General features: G+C 44.8%; 1 protein-coding gene and 2 long non-coding RNA genes across 3 annotated transcripts; 1 reads left to right on the top strand and 2 right to left on the bottom strand.

Moving 5' to 3' along the window:
- Window positions 1-367: 367 nt before the first annotated feature.
- Window positions 368-790, bottom strand: LOC139838841 (uncharacterized). Its single transcript, XM_071828858.1, has one exon. It carries the CDS (start codon window positions 788-790, stop codon window positions 368-370), a length of 423 nt encoding a protein of 140 aa, XP_071684959.1.
- A 10,209-nt stretch (window positions 791-10,999) lies between these two features.
- Window positions 11,000-14,071, top strand: LOC139830441 (uncharacterized). The gene is made up of 5 exons (XR_011742350.1): window positions 11,000-11,343; window positions 11,433-11,705; window positions 11,823-11,917; window positions 12,407-12,491; window positions 13,803-14,071. It is a non-coding gene; the product is annotated as an uncharacterized lncRNA (long non-coding RNA).
- Window positions 14,072-15,605: 1,534 nt separating this feature from the next.
- On the bottom strand, window positions 15,606-18,536 carry LOC127291814 (uncharacterized). The gene is made up of 4 exons (XR_007844749.2): window positions 18,106-18,536; window positions 17,715-17,965; window positions 16,481-17,242; window positions 15,606-16,371 (listed from the first exon to the last, which is right to left on the bottom strand). It is a non-coding gene; the product is annotated as an uncharacterized lncRNA (long non-coding RNA).
- Between the last annotated feature and the right edge of the window lie 5,616 nt (window positions 18,537-24,152).

A 24,152-nucleotide genomic window follows, 5' to 3' on the forward strand; every position in this document is an offset into this window, starting at 1 on the left:
TTAACACGCTTTATAAAATAGCTTTCTGTTCATCCTTGTTCTAGTTAAATGCTTGAAGATACTTCCGCTCAAGATCAACCGTGAGGACATGCCAGGCTATTCTCCAGAAAAACTGGTAGAACCAACAGCTCTACCGGGGCCTAGGGCGTAGTTTGTAGGGGAAGGAGGGAGTGGTGTGCGGACGAGGCGGCGGACACCGGCGGCAGGGACCGTCGTGCGCAGCTGAGAAGAGGAGGGCGGCGGCTAGGTTTAGGAGACCGACTCCTCAGGGAGTCGGCAATAATGAATATGATTATTGCTTGCCTGTTTGCATCGTTACATCCAGTATATAAAGAGCTAAACCCTAAACTGATAATGGGCTAAGCCCCTAGTTGGGCCCATGGTTGGGCCCCCTCCTAACATAACCAATACCGGTCATAACATCTCTCCCCGCCTGTGCAAACAGCTCGTCCTCGAGCTGGTAGTCGGGGTAGTGATGGCTGAACTCCTCGCGCTTCTCCCAAGTAGCCTCCTCCTCTGGAAGGCCTTCCCACTGCACCAGCAAGTACCAAATGCCGCGACGGAGCTGAGCACGTAACACCTTCGCCGGGCTCGGAAGAAGACGACCATCGGCGATCGGCGGTAACGCTGGTGGCGCTGCTGGCGGCTCCCCATGGTAAGGCTTCAGCAGACCCACATGAAAGACATCATGGATGCGGGAGCCCGTTGGCAGCTGAAGGCGATATGCAAGTGTGCCCACACGCTCCAAGATGAGGAAGGGGCCAGCGTAGCGAGGTCCAAGCTTGCGCATCGCACACGGATCGAGGGACTGGGTGGATCGATGAAGAAGGCGCAGCCACACCCAGTCTCCCACCGCATAGGCCACCTCGCGATGATGACCGTCGTAGTAGTGCTTGGCGAGCTGCTAGGCCTGAACGAGACGTTACCGCACCTTAGCAAGCATCTCGTCGCGGTCGCGGAGAAGCTCCCCCGCAGCCTCCGTCTGAGCGGTTGCTGGATCAACCGACAAGATGGGCGTTGGCGGACGCCCGTAGACCACCTCAAATGCGTGGCACGCAGGGCGGAATGGTAGGAGGTGTTGTAGCAATATTCTGCCCAAGCGAGCCAATCCACCCATGCACGAGGACGATCACCTGTAACACAGCGTAAGTACATGGCAATCAACTTGTTAACCACCTTGCACTGACCGTCCGTCTGAGGATGGAATGCCGTACTGAACCGGAGCTTGACGCCCGCCATCCGGAAAAGGTCGCGCCAGACGTGCCCCGTGAACACCGGATCCCGATCACTAATGATCGACGCGGGGAAACCGTGGAGGCGGACGATGCCGTCGAAGAAGGCACGAGCAACGGATGCGGCGGTGTACGGGTGCCCAAGCGCGATGAAGTGGGCGTACTTGGAGAAGCGGTCGACCACCGTGAGGATGATGGACTTGCCGCCCACCTTGGAGAGGCCCTTGATGAAGTCCATGGAGATGTCGGCCCAGACCTGGGAGGGCACCTCCAGCGGCTGCAGCATCCCCGCTGGTCGCAGTGTCTCCGTCTTGTTGCGCTGGCATATCTCGCAAGAACACACCCAATCCTGGACCAAGGCCTGATCCCCAGGGATGTAAAAGTCGGCACGGAGACGGTGAGGGGTCTTCTGGACCCCCTCATGGCCGGACGAGTGGGCCAGCAGGAGCACCTGGTGTCGAAGATCGTTGTTGTCGGGCACGAAGATCTGGCGCCCATGCAAGAGTAGCCCTTCCGCCCAGATCCATGGCGCCTCCAGCTGCTGCCGCAGAAGCTGGGCGTCAGGCGCCGTCGTAGTAGCCTGGCGGATGGTATCGAAGAGGGCGAAGGAGGGGCCCGAACGGATGCACAACGCCAGCCCCTTGGGTGCGCCGTCCTCGTCAACACCGTCGCTGCGGGAGAGAGCGCCGGCGACGGTGTTGAGGCGCCCCGGCCGATACTCGACAGTGAAATCAAAGCCGAACAGCTTGCTGATCCACTGATGCCGTGGAACGGTCGAAAGCCTCTGATCCAACAAGTACTTGAGGCTGTAGTGGTCCGTGCGAATCTGGAACGAGCACCCCCAAAGGTAGGGATGCCAATGGCGCACGGCCTGCGCCAAGCCAATGAGCTCCTGCTCGTACACCGCAATCTTGAGGTGGTGTGCGGCGAAAGGCCTGCTGAAGTAGGCAAGCGGGCCATTGCCCTGGTGAAGCACTGCACCGAACCCCACTCCGGAGGTGTCGCAGTCGACGATGAACAGCCGTGCGAAGTCCGGCATCTGGAGAACGGGACCCGTCGTGAGGGCCCCCTTCAGGGCCTCGAACGCGGCGGTGGCCTCATCATCCCAGGCGAAGGCGTTGCGGCGCAGAAGCCGCATGAGAGGTGTCGCGATGATGCAGAAGTCCCGGATGAATTTCCAGTAGTACCCGGCGAGACCCAGGAAGCCGCAGAGAGCACGCGGCAAACGAGGAGGTGGCCACGCGGCGACGGCCGCCACCTTGTCGGCGTCCATGGCCACCCCCTCAGCGGAGATGACGTGGCCGAGGTAGGCGACCGATGTCGTCCCGAACGAGCACTTCGAGCGCTTAAGGTGAAGATGATGCGCGCGAAGCTCGTTGAAGACGATGGCGACGTGCTGTAGGTGCTCCACCCACGAGGCGCTATAGATCAAAATATCGTCAAAGAAAACGAGCACAAACCGACGTAAATAGGGGCGGAGTACATCGTTCATCAGGGCCTGGAATGTCGCTGGCGCGTTGGTGGGGCCGAAGGGCATCACCACGAACTTGAAGTGGCCATGATGGGTCCGGAAGGCCGTCTTGGCGATGTCGTCCGGGTGCATGCGCACCTGGTGATAGCCCGACCGTAAGTCGAGCTTGGTGAAGAAGCGCGCCCCATGGAGCTCGTCGAAGAGCTCGTCGACCACCGGAATGGGGAACTTGTCCTTCAGCGTAAGCGCGTTGAGGGCGCGGTAGTCGATGCAGAAGCGCCATGTGCCATCTGCCTTGCGGACGAGCAGCACCGGCGCCGAGAACGGCGACGTAGAGTTCCGGATGACGCCTGCGGCGAGCATCAGGGCGCACTGTTGCTCGAGCTCGTCCTTCTACAGCTGAGGGTAGCGGTAAGGCCGCACGGCCACCGGCGCCGTGTCCGGGGCGAGGTGGATGATACGTCTCAAACGTATCTATAATTTTTGATGTTCCATGCTAGTTTTATGACAATACCTACATGTTTTGTTCATACTTTATATCATTTTGATGCATTTTCCGGAACTAACCTATTAACAAGATGCCGAAGTGCCAGTTCCTGTTTTCTGCTGTTTTTGGTTCCAGAAAGGCTGTTCGAGCAATATTCTCGGAATTCGACGAAACAAAGGCCAAACACCATATTTCACCGAGACGGACCAGGACACCAAAGGGGGGCCGAAGAGGAGGCCCAGGGCCCCCAGACCATAGGGCAGCGCGGCCTGGAGGGGGGCGCGCCAGCCTATGAGGAGGGAGCCCCCTGGCCCCTCCGACTCCGCCTCTTCGCCTATTTAACCCCTCGTGACCTAAAAACTCGACACCAATTGACGAAACTCCAGAAAGACTCCAGGGGCACCGCCGCCATTGCGAAACTCCAATTCGGGGGACAAAAGTCTCTGTTCCGGCACGCCGCCGGGACGGGGAATTGCCCCCGGAGTCATCTCCATCGACACCACCGCCATCTTCATCGCCGTTGCTGTCTCCCATGATGAGGAGGGAGTATTTCTCCCCCGAGGCTGAGGGCTCTACCGGTAGCTATGTGGTTCATCTCTCTCCCATGATGTGATCTTTATGTGATCATGAGCTTTGTATCACTATTAATCTATGTGCTACTCTAGTGATGTTATTAAAGTAGTCTATTCCTCCTCCATGATGTAATGTTGACAGTGTGTGCATCATGTAGTACTTGGCGTGGGTTATGATTGTAATCTCTTGTAGATTATGAGGTTAACTATTACTATGATAGTATTGATGCGATCTATTCCCCCTTTCATAGCTATTGTTGACATTGTGTATGCTATGTTAGTACTCGGTCTAAATTGCAACGGTCTATTATGCACTCTAGAGGTTACTTTAATATGAACTCCGGATGTTGTGGAGCTTGTTTACTCCGGCTTGAGGTGTGCTTTTATAGCCCTACACAATGAATGGTGTTTGTTATCCAATAAGAGAGTGTAGAGTAGTTTTATTATGTGATCATTGTTGAGAGTGTCCACTAGTGAAAGTAGGATCCCTAGGCCTTGTTTCTAAGCATTGAAACACCGTTTCCAACAAGTTTTGTTACATGTTTGCTTTCTGCCATCTTTATTTCAGATTGCAATTACTACTTACAATCATCTATATTACTTGTATTTCACTATATATCTCTTCGCCGAACTAGTGCACCTATACATCTGACAAGTGTATTAGGTGTGTTGGGGACACAAGAGACTTCTTGTATCGTAATTGCAGGGTTGCTTGAGAGGGATATCTTTGACCTCTACCTCCCTGAGTTCGATAAACCTTGGGTGATTCACTTAAGGGAAACTTGCTGATGTTCTACAAACCTCTGCTCTTGGAGGTCCAACACTGTCTACTGAATAGAAGCGTGCGTAGACATCAAGCTATTTTCTGGCGCCGTTGCCAGGAAGGTAAGGTAAAAGGTATTCACATCCTCCGACTACTAAGCTATTTCCTAGCACTGTTGCCGGTGTGTGAGTGCTCGAAGCTATTTCCTTTAGATCCTGCAATTGCATCTTTTTGTTTCTTGTTTTTATTTTTCACTAGTTAGGCATAGTGGAAAATAACAGTGAGATTTTTAATCTATTTCCTGAGTTAAGACATGAATTGTGTGATGCAAAAATTAAAAAACCTATGGAATCTTATTTGCATGCTAGTAGCAATGTTATTAGTATGAACGCAATTACTGCTAATGCTATGGAGAAGTCTAAGCTTGGGGAAGCTAGTTTTTATGATCTTTTTAGCTTCCCATCTTTAGGGAAGAAAATTTTCTCTGATAATACTTTATCTCCCATATGCAATAACTCTAATGATGCTTGTGATATTTTAAATCCACCTACTGAAAGTATTCCTTTCAAGATACCTATGAAAATTGTTGAATTTGCTATGAACAATTGCTATTTTGGAGATGGGACTGTCCATCCTAGTGATCATTTACTCTTTATTCATGAATTATGCGAGTTGTTCGAGAGTGCAGGTATTTCAAAAGACCAAGTTAAGAAGAAGCTATTCTCTATATCTCTGAAGGGCAGAGCTGCGGAATGGTATAAGATGCTGAAGAATGGTCGATCTCTTGGTTGGGAGGAAATTGCACCTCTCTTTTATTCTAAATTTTATCCTCCTCATGAAGTGCATATTGATAGGAATTACATTTATAACTTTTATCCTCGTGATGGAGAGAGTATTTCCCAAGCATGGGGAAGATTGAAGTCACTAATGCTCAAATGTCCCATTCATGAGCTCCCCCGTAATGTTATTATTAATAATTTTTATGCAAGGCTTTCAGGACACCACAAGGACTGTCTAGATGCCTGTTTGGAGGGATCTTTCACAAGCAAGGAGGTTGAAGCTAGATGGGATCTTCTTGAATGGATTCAGGAGAACGCTGAAGATTGGGAGAATGACAAAGGTAAAGAATCAGGTATAAACTATGAATATGAATGCATTAAGTCTTTCATTAAAACTGTTGATTTTCAAGAGCTTTGTGCTAAATATGGTCTTGATCCTCAAATTATGGTCGATTGCTATAGAGCCTTTGCTTCTTACATTAATGTTCCTAAAGAAAATTGGTACATGTATCATGAACCTTTTAAAGACACTTGTATGGAAAATGAAATTGTTGTTAATGATTGCAATAAACATGCCCAAACTTCTGAGAATACTATCTCTTATAAGCATGTTAATTTTTGTGGAATGCATAGACCTTGTGGAATTAATCAAATCGAAGATGAATATTGTATCCATCATAGGAATGAAAAAACTAGAAAGTGGTCTAGGGCTCTAGATAATCTTGGTGAAAAAGTTTGTGCCCTCTATCCTTATATTTGTGAACTTTGCCACAGAGTGGGTCATTTTAATTTTCAATGCTCCTCCAATGATAATTCGAACCCTATGAGTGCTGCAAATTTGTATTGTGATGATGAAATTACTCCTAATCAGCATGATGAACTTACTTTATTTTTGTGGTGTGAAGAGTTATCAAGAAAAATTTCTTTGTTAGATATTAATGATCTTGATATTAATAGTGTCCTGCATGGGTGTCTTTCTTATTGCATTGATAATTGCCATACAAATGCTTACATACAAAATATTTTAGAAGATGACACTCTGCCAAAATATGATAGGACCGTTGTGTGTTTTGAACTTACTAATGAAAAGGAGGAATCCTCCCAAGTTTCTTCTATTTTTTCTGGAAATAAATCAGGTTATGTGGAGAAGCCTCCCATCAAGCCTCTCCCTCCTAAAGAAGGGAAAGAGGAGAAGGAAAAGAAGAAGAAGAAGAAGGGAACGAAAAAGAAGAAGAAGAAGAAGAAGAAGAAGAGGGAGAATGAGGTAACGGCATATCCCCGCGTGTATGAGATAACAATAGGTAACCATAAGTATGTTGCTCCTAATGATTATTATGATAATGAATCTGAGTACAATGATCTTCCTATGCCCTTTACCTACATTAGTGATCATGATTTGAAAGAGCACACCACTTTTGATATTGAAAATCTCTGGGAAACTAATTCTAAAAATGATGATGTTAATAATTGCCATAGTATTAGTATTATCCATGCTTCTTCCCATAATGATATAGAAAGCTCTAAGCTTGGGGATGAGGTGTTTGAAAATCCTTTTGCTACTGATGATTATATGTTTGATACATCTCCTTCTAGTAACAATGATGGTAAGGTTACGGATGAACATACTGTGGAAGATAACTATTCTATTTCTTATGATGACACTATGCCTCCAATCTTTGACAATTATTATAAAGCATGCTATGACATAGGTTATAATTACCCTTATGAAACTTGTCATAGTTATGATGGGATTGCCAAAAACAATTCCCTTAGTATGCTTTACAATAGTATTGATCAAGATTATGATAGCATGTCACTTCAGAAATTATCTTTGTTATCGTTTACCTACTCGAGGGCGAGTAGGAACTAATCTTGGGGATGCTTGATACGTCTCAAACGTATCTATAATTTCTTATGTTCCATGCTACTTTTATGATGATACTCACATGTTTTATACACACTTTATGCCATTATTATGCATTTTCCGGCACTAACCTATTGACGAGATGCCGAAGAGCCGATTCTTTGTTTTCATTGTTTTGGTTTCAGAAATCCTACAAAGGAAATATTCTCGGAATTGGACGAAATCAAGGCCCAGGGTCTTATTTTTCCACGGAGCTTCCAGAAGACCGAAGAGCTTACGAAGTGGGACCACGAGGGCCCGTAACCATAGGGCGGCGCGGCCAGCATGGGGCCCGCGCTGGCCTATGGTGTGGGCCCCTCGTCAGCCCTCCGATGCTGCCCTTCCACCTATTTATTCCCTCCGTCGCGAAAACCCTATTACCGAGAGCCATGATATGGAAAACCTTCCAGAGACGCAGCCGCCACCAATCCCATCTCGGGGGATTCACGAGATCGCCTCCGGCACCCTGCCGGAGAGGGGAATCATCTCCCGGAGGACTCTTCATCACCATGATCGCCTCCGGATTGATGTGTGAGTAGTTCATCCTTGGAATATGGGTCCATAGCAGTAGCTAGATGGTTGTCTTCTCCTAATTGTGCTATCATGTTAGATCTTGTGAGCTGCCTATCATGATCAAGATCATCTATTTGTAATGCTACATGTTGTGTTTGTTGGGATCCGATGAATATGGAATACTATGTCAAGTTGATTATCAATCTATCATATATGTGTTGTTTATGTTCTTGCATGCTCTCCGTTGCTAGTAGAGGCTCTGGCCAAGTTGATACTTGTAACTCCAAGAGGGAGTATTTATGCTCGATAGTGGGTTCATGCCTCCATTGAACCTGGGACAGTGACAGAAAGTTCTAAGGTTGTGGATGTGCTGTTGCCACTAGGGATAAAACATCAATGCTTTGTCTAAGGATATTTTTGTTGATTACATTACGCACCATACTTAATGCAATTGTCTAATGTTTGCAACTTAATACTGGAAGGGGTGCGGATGCTAACCTGAAGGTGGACTTTTTAGGCATAGATGCATGCTGGATAGCTGTCTATGTACTTTGTCGTAATACCCTGATTAAATCTCATAGTAGTCATCATGATATGTATGTGCATTGTTATGCCCTCTCTATTTGTCAATTGCCCAACTATAATTTGTTCACCCAACATGCTATTTATCTTATTGGAGAGACACCACTAGTGAATTGTGGACCCCGGTCCATTCTTTTACATCTGAATACAATCTACTACAAACATTGTTCTTTACTGTTCTTCGCAAACAAACATCATTTTCCACACCACACATTTAATTCTTTGTTTACAGCAAGCCGGTGAGATTGACAACCTCACTGTTAAGTTGGGGCAAAGTATTTGGATTGTGTTGTGCAGGTTCCACGTTGGCGCCGGAATCCCTGGTGTTGCGCCGCACTACACTCCGTCACCAACAACCTTCACGTGTTCCTTGACTCCTACTGGTTCGATAACCTTGGTTTCTTACTGAGGGAAAACTTGCTGCTGTACGCATCACACCTTCCTCTTGGGGTTCCCAACGGGCGTGTGCTTGACGCGTCATCAAGACTGTTTTCACAGCGCTAGTTGCTTGGGAGATCAAGACACGCTGCAAGGGGAGTCTCCCACATCCAATCTCTTTACTTTGTTTTTGTCTTGCTTTACTTTATTTTATTTAATGCTTTGTTTGCTTTATATCAAAAACACAAAAAAATTAGTTACTCGCTTTACTTTATTTACTACCTTGTTTGAGTTCCCCATATTAAAAACACAAAAAAAAATTAGTTACTTGCATTTACTTTATTTAGTTTTCTTTATTTACTACTGCTAAAATGGGTACTCCTGAGAATACTAAGTTGTGTGATTTCACTAGCACAAATATTAATGATTTCCTATGCACACATATTGCTCCACCTGCTACTACAACAGAATTTTTTGAAATTAAACCTGCTTTATTAAATCTTGTTATGAGAGAGCAATTTTCTGGTGTTAGTTCTGTTGATGCTGTTGCCCATCTTAATAATTTTGTTGAACTTTGTGAAATGCAAAAGTATAAGGATGTAGATGGTGACATTATAAAATTAAAATTGTTTCCTTTCTCCTTAAGAGGAAGAGCTCAAGATTGGTTGCTATCTTTGCCTAAAAATAGTATTGATTCATGGACTAAATGTAAGGATGCTTTCATTGGTAGATATTATCCTCCTGCTAAAATTATATCTTTGAGAAGTAGCATAATGAATTTTAAGCAATTGGATAATGAGCATGTTGCCCAAGCATGGGAAAGAATGAAATCTTTGGTAAAGAATTGCACTACCCATGGACTGACTACTTGGATGATCATCCAAACCTTTTATGCAGGACTGAATTTTTCTTCGCGGAACCTATTGGATTCAGCTGCTGGAGGTACTTTTAGTCCATCACCTTAGGCGCCGCAAAAAAGGTTCTTGATGATATGATGATAAACTACTCTGAATGGCACACGGAAAGGACTCCACAAGGTAAGAAGGTAAATTCTATTGAAGAAACCTCCTCCTTGAGTGATAAGATTGATGCTATTATGTCTATGCTTGTGAATGGTAGACCTAATGTTGATCCTAATAATGTTCCTTTAGCTTCATTGGTTTCTCAAGAAGAGCATGTTGATGTGAACTTCATTAAAAATAATAATTTCAACAACAATGCTTATCGGAATAATTTTACTAACAACTATAGGCCATATCCTTCTTATAACTAGTCCAGCCTGTAGGATAACCTTGCCAACGGTCGTTGAGTTTAGAGTGTCAAAACTATTTTCTGAAAATTCGTTGGATAGATCTGATTAGCTCTATTTTTATCCTTACCTAAATTCTTTCTCCTCTTACCTTTGCGAGTTTGAATCTTCTCTTATCTGTTTCTCTGAGTCTTAGGTTCCGACGCGGGTTGGACGATCTTTGCCTTATCCTAATAGGTCCGATCTTCAGAGGATCTCGAAGAAAGCGCATCGTCAACAACGGAACAACGACTTCTTGTTAGTGGTGTCGCCCGATCAGCATGGAGCAAGAATTCGTGTTAGTGGTGTCGAGGAGTTCGACACATCGCCTGAAGATCCGATAGTTCCACCTCTCTCCCCCCGTACCTGGACGTGGAATCTCGGGGCGAGATTCCTTGTTAGTGGTGTCGTTTGTAACGACCCGGAAAAACCCCAATATTAGATTTTTCACCGCTGCTTGTTTTTCCGTGTCGTTCCAAGTCATCATGCATCATGCATCATATCATCCACAAGATTTTATCAAATAAAAATTATTTGGAATAAAACTATTTTGAGTTTCCCCCTCTCATAAGGTTTATTTAATAAACCTCTCTTCTTATGTTTCTTTTCACAAACCCTAAACTCCCAAAACTATATAGTAAATAAAACTAATTTCAAATACTTTCAATTTAAAAGCAAACCTGGTTCTGTTTGTTTTCAAAAATAGTTTCCAACCAGTTTTCAAAACAAAAGGAAATTTATTTTTTTTAAAGAGAAAACCCCCCTCTAACCTAACCAGCAGCCAACTCCTGGCCCTTCTCTTCACCCCGGCGGCCCAGCCCACCTCTTCCTCCTTCTCTGGCCCGTTACCCTCTACCCAATTGGCCTGTTTCTCCTCCACCGCGCAGCCCACCTCCTCTCTCCTTTCAGCCTGGCCCGCGTACCCCTTCGCTCCTTTTTCCTCTGTCGTTTTTCTCCCGAGCACGCACATGGTGAGGCAGTGGTCCTCCCGAGCTCAACCACCGCGCCCACGCCGCGCGCGTGAGCCCTCTCCTTATCCTCCCTGGCACCAGCTGCAACCACCCGCTCCCCTCTCTCATGTCTCTCTCGCCTCCCCTTTTCCTTCATCTGCAAGAAAACGTGAGAGGAAGAAACCACCGTGCGCCTCCGACACAAATTCGCCGTCGACCCGTCGCTCCGGCCGTCCCCTCGCCAAGCCACCACCCCCAGGAGCTCCGCAGCGAAGTCCTCGTTCGCCTCGCGCAAGGAATCGCACCGGGACAGCTCCTATCGCCCCCCTCGACCCTTTTTCTTCCACAGCACCGACGGCGGGATTCGCCGAATTGGGCCGTCTCCGACCTCCTCCGTCGACACCGACACCTCGTCAAGCTTGCTGGTACCCTTGCGCCTCCCCTGGACCCCCTCTTCCCCTCCCTTGCCCCTGCTATGCTTCCTCACCGTGGTGGCCGTGCCTTTTCCCCGCAGACCTCGTCGACGGCAGCACTCCGGCCTCCTCCTGGCGACGGAGCCGCCTCCCCCTGACCCGCGCCGTCGAGGCGCACCCGAAGCCCCCTTCCTCGCGCCCTGGGACGCCTCCAGTCGCCGGCGCGCACCAAGCTCTGCCGCGGTGACCGCCGCTCACCGCACGCGCCCGGTGTCGAGCACCTCCCGTGCGTGCACGCACGCTTCGCCAGCGCGGCAGCCGCCTCGTCAGCACCGGACCCCACCCGTCATCCTCTGTGGCTCAGATCCATCCCGGTGAGAAACCGTTCCCAGATCCAGATCTATTTCAGTTTTGCACTTTGCCCCCTGCAACCTTTTGACTTCCAACCCGCGGTCCCTCCTCTTGATCCTTTTCTACACAACCCCCTGCAGAATCTGGAGCATCAACCCGGGGCCCCTCTCTTCGTCAGCCACCCAGTCAGCGCCCTGGGCCCGCCCCGTCAGCCACTGTGGCTAGCACTGCCTGGGTATAACCCATTTTTCCCTTTTCTCTGTTTTTCTGAAATTCCTGAAAATGTGTATATCTCGTATAAATCATATCTTTCAAACCGTAATTCGAAACGCAAAGTGTTATATACGAAAATTGATCAGAAAAATGTGCTGAACATGAATATGCCATCCATATGCCTGTTTGCATCTCGCATCATGTCGCGCGTTGATAGTTCGTGCATACCACCTAACATATATGCGGACTATTTCGGATACCAACTACGGTTCTCCCCGCTCCGTTTAATATTGAAGTAGCTCACCCTTGCCATGTCGTGCCATGCTATACAACACTTAAACTTGCCGGTAGAATTGCCACTTCAACCCTATCTGTTTGTCCGGGGTTCCGACTCCGATTAAATTGGATAAGTGCATCGCATCATCTTTGCCATGTCATGCATATCATCTTGCTCATGCCGATTGTTCTTTATCCGTAGTTGTAAGACTTGCATACGTTGTGTGTGTTCCAGCATTTGCTTCTTCCCGGATAGGATCACGAAGTGGTGTTGTGAGATACGACAAGTCCTCCGGATGTTCCTCGGCAAGCTTTAACAGGCAAGCATTTCCCCTATACTTCTGCCTCTGCAGAAGTCGCTCACCTATTTTACTTTGCCTTCTCCCTCATGCTATCCTTAAGTTGCGTTCTTGTCACGTGTCCCTTCCACTTGTTACCTCAAGCAGCCTATATTGCCTCCACTAACCACCTACAGCTATTGTTTGGTTTCGGGTCTGCCTTGCGAGTCGTAGTGCATGCTAGTGCTGTTTTATCTCGTTATCGTTATTGTTATCTTATCGGGTTATACGTTGGGAAGAATCATGGTTACTTTAGTTGTTGATATTTGCTTAGCGGAGGCATCGGTGGGTCAGCTGCTCGTTTTGTGACGGCTCACTTGTGTTTCCTAAATATCTTAGGACCCCGAGTTCTTGTTATCTGTTCCGAGACTGAGCGCTCTAACCACACGTGGGTATGCTTACCGGGTCTCCCCTCGATCATTGCCAGAACCTACAGCTTTGTCCAGTGGCCACAATTAGTTTGAATGTTTGTTTGTTTCTCCCAGGCGTGCAAGCTTGTTTCTTTGTGGGCAGATGATATGATGTTACTCTTGGGGAAGCCATGTTGCCTTGTAACCCCGTTGTCTCTTGCACGCTCGTAGGATGCGGTACGTATTGCTGAAGATGGATTCACCCTGCGGGCACTGTTTCCATCCGAAAGCCGTAGACGCAAACAGCTAAGTCCGCGTCGGAGTTTCAATCGGGCTCCGAAACGGGTTAACTTAGTTAGGTGGCTTCCTAGACATTGTTGTAGTGAAGGAGAGTGCGTGTCGTGATATCCACCTGTCGTAAGTGGGTTGATCGTGCGTGTGGGCACATTTGGGCACCCCTGCAGGGTTACAATCTTATCGATAAGCCGCGTCCGCGGTTATGGACGACTTGGAGCTGTATGACTCGACCATAGACAACTTACACTTGCTGTTTCAATCAAAATAACTTGCGTAGTAAGTTAGCACAACTCTAATAATAAATGGTTAAAACTTGTCCACCGTGTGAGTGCCTTTGTAAGTACTTCTTGGCGAAGGGGGAAAGTATCGGCTGTGTTATGTTTGCAGAGTATAGAACTGTTAGTTTTTGCGCTCTCTCATCTCCTCTGATTAGACAAATGTTGTAGAGTGTCTCTATAGGTTTTTAGTGCTTGCGCGTTGCCGCTTAACCCCACCATATTGCCTATGACGTTCCTCTTGCGTCCTCTAAGTCCCCTGCGTGCCTCAAGTACAAAGGACGACTGGTTGACGAATGCTTACACGTCTTGAAGTCTTGTTAAGTACGAACCCGTACTTATTGCTGCTTCTACGGGATATAACCGGGCAGGTATGAAGATATGTTCGATGAAGACGACGTTAGCAAGGTTACCCTTCCGGCTTGGCCTGGGCAGGGTTATGGACGCTGCTGGTTATCTTCAGGACTCTTAGTCCAGTTTGTATCTTGTCCGTACTCGGACGTATTCGATCTTCTGTATGATTTGGATCTTTGTATTGTATATTTGTATCTTGACTCGTTGGAGTCGTTGTTGTAATATATGTATCTTGTGGGCTCTATTGTAATCCTGTTGTAATGTTACCGATCGTGGTAATTCCTCTAGCATCGTGTCGGAGGGCGTGTCGGAATCGATATCGTGCGGATTTCGGCGGTTTCGCTGGGATCCTCAGGGTACCGGTTCCGGGGCGTCACACGCCGAAGGTCGGCAGCGCCGCCGCCCGCCGAGGCCCAAAGGGCTTGGGGCCAACGACCACCACGAACATCGCCGATGCGTGATCTCCCAGTCGCCGCCATCTCAGATCGCTGCCGCTTGAAAGGAGTGGAGGGACGCCGCCGCACCCCAATCGCCAGGCTGAGGAAGGCCGCCGCTGCCGCGCCGCAGGGGCTTTGCCCGGCGACGCTCCGGGCAGCGGCAACGAAGAGGAGACCACGCATATAAGGGCTAGGGGAGGGAGGAAGGGGCGCGCGGACGCGGCGCGGTGGCCGCCGCGCGGACGCGAGGGTTAGGTCGTGTGCGGGGAGGGGTAGGTTGTGTGCATAGAAATGACACATGTGCTACTGCCTGTTGGTTGAGTATTTTTATTTATTTATAAAAGGCAGCTCTAAGTTTTAGCATTTGCTCCATATGCTAGAGGCAAAGTGTTGTTTTATTAATAATACTAGGAAGGTGAGGCGCGGCGTCACGCCGCGCCCGTGGAGCTATTGTGTGGCGAAGAGTAGAAGAGGATAGTGTGTGGTTAAGAGTAAAAGGGGATGGTATCTAAAAGTTCTCGAAAAATAATAGTAGCAGTTGGTGGCAAGTCAGTGGTAATTTGGAAGTAAAAAAAAGCAGTATGTAAAGCATCTCGAGATCCAGTATAGATTGTGAAACAAATATGTCCATATAGGAGCAATCCAAGACACCTACGTAGAAACGTTACAAAATTATACATCACAAAAGCTTACGCTGTGAGCAAACTGAAAAATATAAGTAAAGATGCAATCAAGCATTAGTTCTTCCGACACCAACCACAGACCCGTAGATTCCTAGCTAAGAAAAGCACCTTCTCTACCAAGCATTCAGGCACCAAATCCCGAATTTATAATCTTGCTGCAAAAAGAAGTATTTACAGTCTTTGTAAGCTAGAAATCAAATAAGTCATACTCCTTTCTGCATAAAGTGACCAAAATATTAGCAGGATCAATTTATACGGAGCACACAAATTGAGTGTTTGTACTCTGTAACTTGTTCCTTTCTGGCACAGGGTGACATAGGCATCCCAAATGGGCCTGCCGAATATAGTACCCGGGGTTTAATGAAGGCCCATTACCCGAAGAATAAGAAGATTCGAGAGCCCAAGATGTATTTAAGGAAAAGATAGGGCTGTAATAGGAAGTGTTATTTGTAATTTGGCGGGATGAGTTAGAAACCGTCCCGGACTCTGTAAACTTGTATAGCACGAATCCCTCGGCTCCACCTCATATATAAAGGGGGAGTTGAGGGACAAAGAATCAATCGAATCATTGTCTGCAAACCCTAGTTTTCATATTCGTCGAGTACTTTCCGGCTGAAACCTTCGAGATCTACTTACCCTCTACTTCCAACTAAACCCTAGCCTACAATCCATAGGCATTGACAAGTTGATACCTTGTCACAGGGATCCCTTATGGGTAGGATGACTTTATGCTATAGATGGTTACTAAGGACATATAGAAAATTGAAGGTTTCTTCCACAAATGGAAGGATCAATATATAGTTAATCAGGGCCCAACCCGTAATTATATATAATAATGTAATGAACTACATATTCACACATGAAGTTGAATTTAGTAAAATGTAACTGATGGTTTGGCAAAAAAACAAGAGTCAACTGCTATTAGAAGTCAAGAAAATGCACACTAAGAAATGAGTCCCTATGTAGGAAAATTAGAAGAATCCTTAGCACTAAGAAACATCACGGCAAATGCATCCAAAATAATGGCATTAGATAACCTTTCAGCTGCAGGATGGTACTGGAAATGAAGAACTCATATGATTTGCATATGAAAAGTACATTTGATGCATCACTGACCATGGAATCCTTCTTCTGTAGGTAAGAATATGATGGCAAGTTGACCATGAGTACACAAACATGCAGCACAATCATATATTCATATCAGTACTATATGAAAGTGGATGTACATATGGTTCGGCTAATTCTGCAACAAATAATAATTAGATAACACCTTTTATAGATAAAACTGAAAACAGATGATGGTGATGGAGAAAGTCATAGTGACAGCAGGGAAACTTCTAGGAGACGCCATGCTCCCTTGATCTGGAGCAGGCATCAGCACTGCTGGTCGTCTAGCGCTCACCCAGCGGTGGGAGACCACCGGCGGTGTCGTGGGGGCCACCGTTAAGGTGAGGATCTGTTGGGTTCTTTTGTACTCCAGATAAGGAATCCAAATGGGAGGAACATTCAGTTACTTAATTTTGAAGTGTGAGTAATTAAATAATGAATAAGAAGTGGTAATTTAGATAAGATGACCTCGTGATCAAATAATCAACACCAAGCGGTTGTTGGGTTGCCTTCTCTTTTAAGCTACGGAGCCTCTCTTGAACAAAGAGTCGTGCAAATAAAGAAGCTCATGCCAAATCACTGTGTATTCCATGTCCTCTTTATACAACCTATTTAAACTATCAATGATCAACACATCAAAAATTGGTTGCACCAACTCTGAACTAATTGGTCTAGATAGCAGTACCACATGATATTTGAACAAAAGCAAAAATAGACGAAAAGATAACCTTCATGAGGACTGAAGGGACCGCACCTGCAGATAAAGACGTCCTAAATCAAATATACATGAGGAGAGGAACATCACTTTCCTCGCCTCTTCACATGGATACTTATCAGTGGATTAGTTGTAGAATCCTCAAACAAATGATAAGAACACACTAAGAGTAAATGATCTGGAAGACACGCTCAGCAGCTGAAACATCACCAATTAGAAAGCTTATGTTATTCATGCATCCATCTCTTGATGCTCTCCACTTTGCAGCCGCTGAACCATGCAACAAATTATGTATATCTCATGTTTCATGAGACATAAAAAATAGTTCAATTAACTCTTCCAATGTCAAACACCAGTATTATATTAATATGGCGATTCAACAAAAAAATATTAAGCTAGCTTACTGAATGTTTAGTCTTCCTTCCTGCACATGAAGCAGAAACAGCAAGTTCTGAAGTAACAAACATGATGCCCATTGTGAACCACGAAGACACGGAGGTACCACACCACCAGCCCTGGAAAAAGCAGAATACATAATACTGATTAATTATACCAAAGACAAAATTGAAGGCTATTCGTTTTCCTTCCCTTTCTCCTGGTTAGTTACGTTCTAAGTTGTCGAGAAGATAAAAGTAAAAAATGTACAAAAGAATGGAAAATATCCTAAGCAAGCAAGCTTGGAATTAAAGAAGATCTGGGTAAGCTCCAAAGTCAGTTATATATACGCATGGCTGTGCTAGCTGAACACTGGAATCGTATAGCATAAGATGGCAATTCTAACAAAGAGCTGTCCATTATGACTTGGTTTTTTAGGTAAATAGATCTCTGTCAAAAAATAGCTGGACAATGGAAAATCTGCTACGAACTTGAACATGGCATCCAGCTGATTATACAAAAGAACAATACTATCAGGATCTATATTTTTAAGTGGTGGGGAGGGGGATGCGTTTTTATAACCTCTAATTAGTGAACCTTGAAAATCTGTACCTGTGGATGGAGAACGCCTCGATGCCAGAGACCGATTCGACTCTGCAGGATAGGTGTCGGGGCCAGAACGGTGAGGCATGGAAGGAGCAGGCCGGCGCTGCTGCGCCGACGTCCGCAACACCGCCAGACCGAAGACCGAGCAGCTGCAGGGAGGTACTGCGTGGACTGCGCCTCATCCGTCAGATATCTTCGGTTCTCCTCCGTCTGCCAGGCACCCGTAGCTACTCCCGCTCTTATAAAAAAGGACCAACCTGTCAAACAACAGATGAAGGACCGTGGTCATGGAACCCAACCCAATCCGTCCTCAGGGTTGGAGGATGAAAATAAAGGCGCAGACTATGGAAATTAATTCATGGAAAGGAAAGGGAAGACCCGGGACTTCACTGCTTACCTAATCCCTCCAGGACGGAGAAGAGATGCGTGGGGTAGAGCTCGACATCATCCTCCACTTAGGGCTCGAGCGACTGATTCTGGCGAGGATATTGCATCTGCTGGTACACGCATCCATCTCCGTCCTCGCCACGTCCAGCGGTTCCTCAAAAGGAGAGGATGTGAGATGGAAAAGAGGAAGCCCCCTTCGGAGTTTCGTCGGCCTTCTCGTTCATTCGTCACTCAAGAATCTATTGCCGGAGCTGGTGGAACAAAGTCGAATATCGAGATGCTCAGGCAAGGGGGCAGACACTTCTGCCTGCGAGAGAGAAGAGGGCGGCACCCTTGGGTATGGGATGATATGGAGCGCTTGTCCTTCCGCCGGCGCCGCCGCTGATTGGGAGGTCGTCCGTTGGCCAACTGTTTAGAGAAAAGAAAAGGGATGGGATAGGAAGTGGAAGCAAAGATTTGGTCGTAAACTGAAATGGTCAAGGTCGGTTTGGAACTGTCGCACCGCTTTGACCGCCCCTGATTAGAAATGCACGATCGTTTGACACGGCATCACACCATCTGCAGTAAAAATCACCGATGTGTCAACGATTAATTGGACAAAAAGCTACCATGAACAGTATCTAAAACTCCAAAACGCTGAGATTTCTGCAAAAAGGTTCAACTTTTATATATAGTATATAGCAATGGTTATGGTAATTCTTATGGGAATGCTTACAACAATAATAGGAGTGCACCCCCTGGTCTTGAAGCCATGCTTAAAGAATTTATTAGTACACAAACTGCTTTTAACAAATCTGTTGAAGAAAAGATTAGTAAATTGATATTCTTGCTTCTAAGGTTGATAGTCTTGCTGCTGATGTTGATCTTTTAAAATTGAAAGCTATGCCTAATGAAACTAAAGATATTAAGTTATTTACTACAGCAAACGCTATCTAAGTTCGAATTAATGAGAATATTAGATTGATGGCTGAATTACATGCTAGGTGGGAAAAAAAGAAAAATTTGCTAAAGAGAATAATGTAGCTAAAGTTTGGACTATTACCACCACTAGTAATATTGATGCTTCACATGTTGCTAAACCTCCTACTATCAATGGAAAATAATTGGTGTTGGCAATGTCTCTACTCCTAATGCAAAGCGTGCAAAACTGCCTGAAACTGCTAAAACTGCTGAAACTGCTTGTGATAAAACTGCTGAAATTTTTCAAAATATTGGGGACAATGATCTCATTGCTGTAGATAATAATGGTTTAGATTTTGATGATTGTCACATCTCTAAAGTTATAAAGTTCTTACAAAAACTTGCTAGAAGTCCTAATGCTAGTGCTATAAATTTGGCCTTTACAAAACATATTACAAATGCTCTCATAAAAGTTAGAGAAGATAAATTAAAACTTGAAACTTCTATTCCTAGGAAGTTAGAAGATGGTTGGGAGCCCATCATTAAGATGAAGATCAATGATTTTGATTGTAATGCTTTATGTGATCTTGGTGCAAGTATTTCTGTTATGCCTAAGAAAATCTATGATATGCTTGACTTGCCACCATTGAAAAATTGTTATTTGGCTGTTAATCTTGCTGATAATGCTACAAAGAAACCATTGGGGAGGATTGATAATGTTCGCATTACGGTTAACAATAACCTTGTCCCCGTTGATTTTGTTGTCTTGGATATTGAATGCAATGCATCTTCTCCCATTATTTTGGGAAGACCTTTTCTTCGAACTGTTGGTGCTATTATTGATATGAAGGAAGGTAATATTAAGTATCAATTTCCTCTCAAGAAAGGTATGGAACACTTCCCTAGAAAGAGAATGAAGTTACCTAATAATTCTATTATTAGAACAAATTATGATGTTGATGCTTCATCTCTCGATGTTACTTGATTCACACTTTCTGCACCTAGCTGAAAGGCGTTAAAGAAAATCGCTTATGGGAGACAACCCATTATTTTACTTCTGCACTTTTGTTTTATATTTGAGTCCTGAAGTTGTTACTACTGTAGCAACCTCTCCTTATCTTTATTTTATTGCATTGTTGTGCCAAGTAAAGTCTTTGATAGTAGGGTTGATACTAGATTTGGATTATTGCGCAGAAACAGATTTCTTACTGTCACGAAATTGAGCAGCCCTGTCTGTAGGTAATTCAGAAAAATCTGCCAATTTACGTGCGTGATCCTCAGATATGTACGCAACTTTCATTCAATTTGAGCTTTTTTCATCTGAGCAAGTTAAGTGCCCCAGAAAAATTCGTCTTTACGGACTGTTCTGTTTTGACAGATTCTGCCTTTTATTTCGCATTGCTTGTTTTGCTATGTTGGATGGATTTCTTTGTTCCATTAACTTTCAGTAGCTTTGTGCAATGTCCAGAAGTGTTAAGAATGATTATGTCACATCTGAATATGTGAATTTTTGATTATGCACTAACCCTCTAATGAGTCTGTTTTGAGTTTGGTGTGAAGGAAGTTTTCAAGGGTCAAGAGAGGAGGATGATACAATATGATCAAGAAGAGTGAAAAGTCTAAGCTTGGGGATGCCCCCGTGGTTCATCCCTGCATATTTTAAGAAGACTCAAGCATCTAAGCTTGGGGCTGCCCAAGGCATCCCTTCTTCATCGACAACTTATCAGGTCACCTCTAGTGAAACTATATTTTTATTCCGTCACATCTTATGTGCTTTACTTGGAGCGTCTGTATGTTTTAGTTTTTGTTTTTATTTGAATAAAATTGGATCCTAGCATTCTTTGTTTGGGAGAGAGACACGCTCCGCTGTTGCATATGAACACATGTGTTCTTAGCTTTACTTTTAATGTTCATGGCGAAGGTTGAAACTGCTTCGTTCATTGTTATATGGTTGGAAACAGAAAATGCTTCATGTGGTAATTGGTATAATGTCTTGAATAATTTGATACTTGGCAATTGTTGTGCTCAAATAGATCCTGTTTAATCTCTTGCATCATGTACTTTGCGCCTATTAATGAAGAACTACCATAGAGCTGGTTAAAATTTGGTTTGCATGATTGGTCTCTCTAAAGTCTAGATATTTTCTGGTGAGGTGTTTGAACAACAAGGAAGACAATATAGAGTCTTATAATGCTTGCAATATGTTCTTATGTAAGTTCTGCTGTACCGGTTCATACTTGTGTTTGCTTCAAACAACCTTGCTAGCCAAAGCCTTGTATTGAGAGGGAATACTTCTCGTGCATCCAAATCCTTGAGCCAAAACCTATGCCATTTGTGTCCACCATACCTACCTACTACATGGTATTTCTCTGCCATTCCAAGGTAAATTACTTGAGTGCTACCTTTAAAATTCCATTCTTTGTCTTTGCAATATATAGCTCATGGGAAAATAGCTTAAAAACTATTGTGGTATTGAATATGTAGCTTATGTATCTTATTTCTTATAAGTTGCTTGTTGAGCGGTAACCATGTTTCTGGGGACGCCATCAACTATTCCACCTTGTTGAATATCATGTGAGTTGCTATGCATGTTCGTCTTGTCTGAAGTAAGGGTGATTTATCATGATCAAATGGTTTGAGTATGCATATTGTTAGAGAAGAACATTGGGCTGCTAACTAAAGCCATGAATCATTGTGGAAGTTTCAGTTTGGACATGAATCCTCAATCTCTTATGAAAATATTATCTGTTGTTGAATGCTTATGCATTAAAGAGGAGTCCATTATCTGTTTTCTATGTTGTCCCGGTATGGATGTCTAAGTTGAGAATAATCAAAAGCGAGAAATCCAATGCGAACTTTCTCCTTAGACCTTTGTACAGGCGGCATAGAGGTACCCCTTTGTGACAATTGGTTGAAACATATGTTATGCAATGATAATCCATGTAAATCCAAGCTAATTAGGACAAGGTGCGAGCACTATTGGTATTCTATGCATGAGGCTTGCAACTTATAGGATGTCTTATGCATAATACATATGAATTATTACTACAGTTGACAAAATTGTTTCTATGTTTTCAAAATAAAAGCTCTAGCACAAAAAAAGTAATCCATGCTTCCCTCTGCGAAGGGCCTTTCTTTTACTTTTATGTTGAGTCAGTTTACCTACTTCTTTCTATCTTAGAAGCAAACACTTGTGTCAACTGTGTGCATTGATTCCTACATACTTGCTTATTTGCATTCATCATATTACTTTGTGTTGACAATTATCCATGAGATATACATGTTGAAGTTGAAAGCAACTGCTGAAACTTATATCTTCCTTTGTGTTGCTTCAAAACTTTCTACTAAGAATCTATTGCTTTATGAGTTAACTCCTATGCAAGTCTTATTGTTGCTTGTCTTGAAAGTACTATTCATGAAAAGTCTTTGCTATATGATTCAGTTGTTTAATCATTGTCTTTACCATTGCTTCGAATCACTGCATTCATCTCATATGCTTTACAATAGTATTGATCAAGATTATGATAGCATGTCACTTCAGAAATTATCTTTGTTATCGTTTACCTACTCGAGGGCGAGTAGGAACTAAGCTTGGGGATGCTTGATACGTCTCAAACGTATCTATAATTTCTTCTGTTCCATGCTACTTTTATGATGATACTCACATGTTTTATACACACTTTATGTCATTATTATGCATTTTCCGGCACTAACCTATTGGCGAGATGCCGAAGAGCCAGTTGCTGTTTTCTGCTGTTTTTGGTTTCAGAAATCGTACAAAGGAAATATTCTCGGAATTAGACGAAATCAACGCCCAGGGTCTTATTTTCCACGGAGCTTCCAGAAGACCGAAGAGCATACGAAGTGGGGCCACGAGGGCCCGTAACCATAGGGCGGTGCGGCCAGCATGGGGCCCGCGCCGGCCTATGGTGTGGGCCCCTCGTCAGCCCTCCGACGCTGCCCTTCCGCCTATTTATTCCCTCTGTCGCGAAAACCTATTACCGAGAGCCACGATATGGAAAACCTTCCAGAGACGCAGCCGCCTCCAATCCCATCTCGGGGGATTCAAGAGATCGCCTCCGGCACCCTGCCGGAGAGGGGAATCATCTCTCGGAGGACTCTTCATCACCATGATTGCCTCCGGATTGATGTGTGAGTAGTTCATCCTTGGACTATGGGTCCATAGCAGCAGCTAGATGGTTGTCTTCTCCTAATTGTGCTATCATGTTAGATCTTGTGAGCTGCCTATCATGATCAAGATCATCTATTTGTAATGCTACATGGTGTGTTTGTTGGGATCCGATGAATATGGAATACTATGTCAAGTTGATTATCAATCTATCATATATGTGTTGTTTATGTTCTTGCATGCTCTCCGTTGCTAGTAGAGGCTCTGGCCAAGTTGATACTTGTAACTCCAAGAGGGAGTATTTATGCTCGATAATGGGTTCATGCCTCCATTGAACCTGGGACAGTGACAGAAAGTTCTAAGGTTGTGGATGTGCTGTTGCCACTAGGAATAAAACATCAATGCTTTGTCTAAGGATATTTGTGTTGATTACATTACGCACCATACTTAATGCAATTGTCTGTTGTTTGCAACTTAATATTGGAAGGGGTGCGGATGCTAACCCGAAGGTGGACTTTTTAGGCATAGATGCATGCTGGATAGCGGTCTATGTACTTTGTCGTAATGCCCTGATTAAATCTCATAGTAGTCATCATGATATGTATGTGCATTGTTATGCCCTCTCTATTTGTCAATTGCCCAACTGTAATTTGTTCACCCAACATGCTATTTATCTTATTGGAGAGACACCACTAGTGAACTGTGGACCCCGGTCCATTCTTTTACATCTGAATACAATCTACTGCAAACATTGTTCTTTACTGTTCTTCGCAAACAAACATCATTTTCCACACCATACATTTAATGCTTTGTTCACAACAAGCCGGTGAGATTGACAACCTCACTGTTAAGTTGGGGCAAAGTATTTGGATTGTGTTGTGCAGGTTCCACGTTGGCACCGGAATCCCTGGTGTTGCGCCGCACTACACTCCGTCACCAACAACCTTCACGTGTTCCTTGACTCCCACTGGTTCGATAACCTTGGTTTCTTACTGAGGGACAACTTGCTGTTGTACGCATCACACCTT

Source organism: Lolium perenne, chromosome 4 (genome assembly GCF_019359855.2).
Source record: "Lolium perenne isolate Kyuss_39 chromosome 4, Kyuss_2.0, whole genome shotgun sequence".
NCBI lineage: Eukaryota > Viridiplantae > Streptophyta > Magnoliopsida > Poales > Poaceae > Lolium > Lolium perenne.

Coding starts and splice junctions, on each gene's coding strand:
- LOC139838841 (XM_071828858.1), bottom strand. CDS start 790: ATGCGCAAGCTTGGACCTCGCTACGCTGGCCCCTTCCTCATCTTGGAG.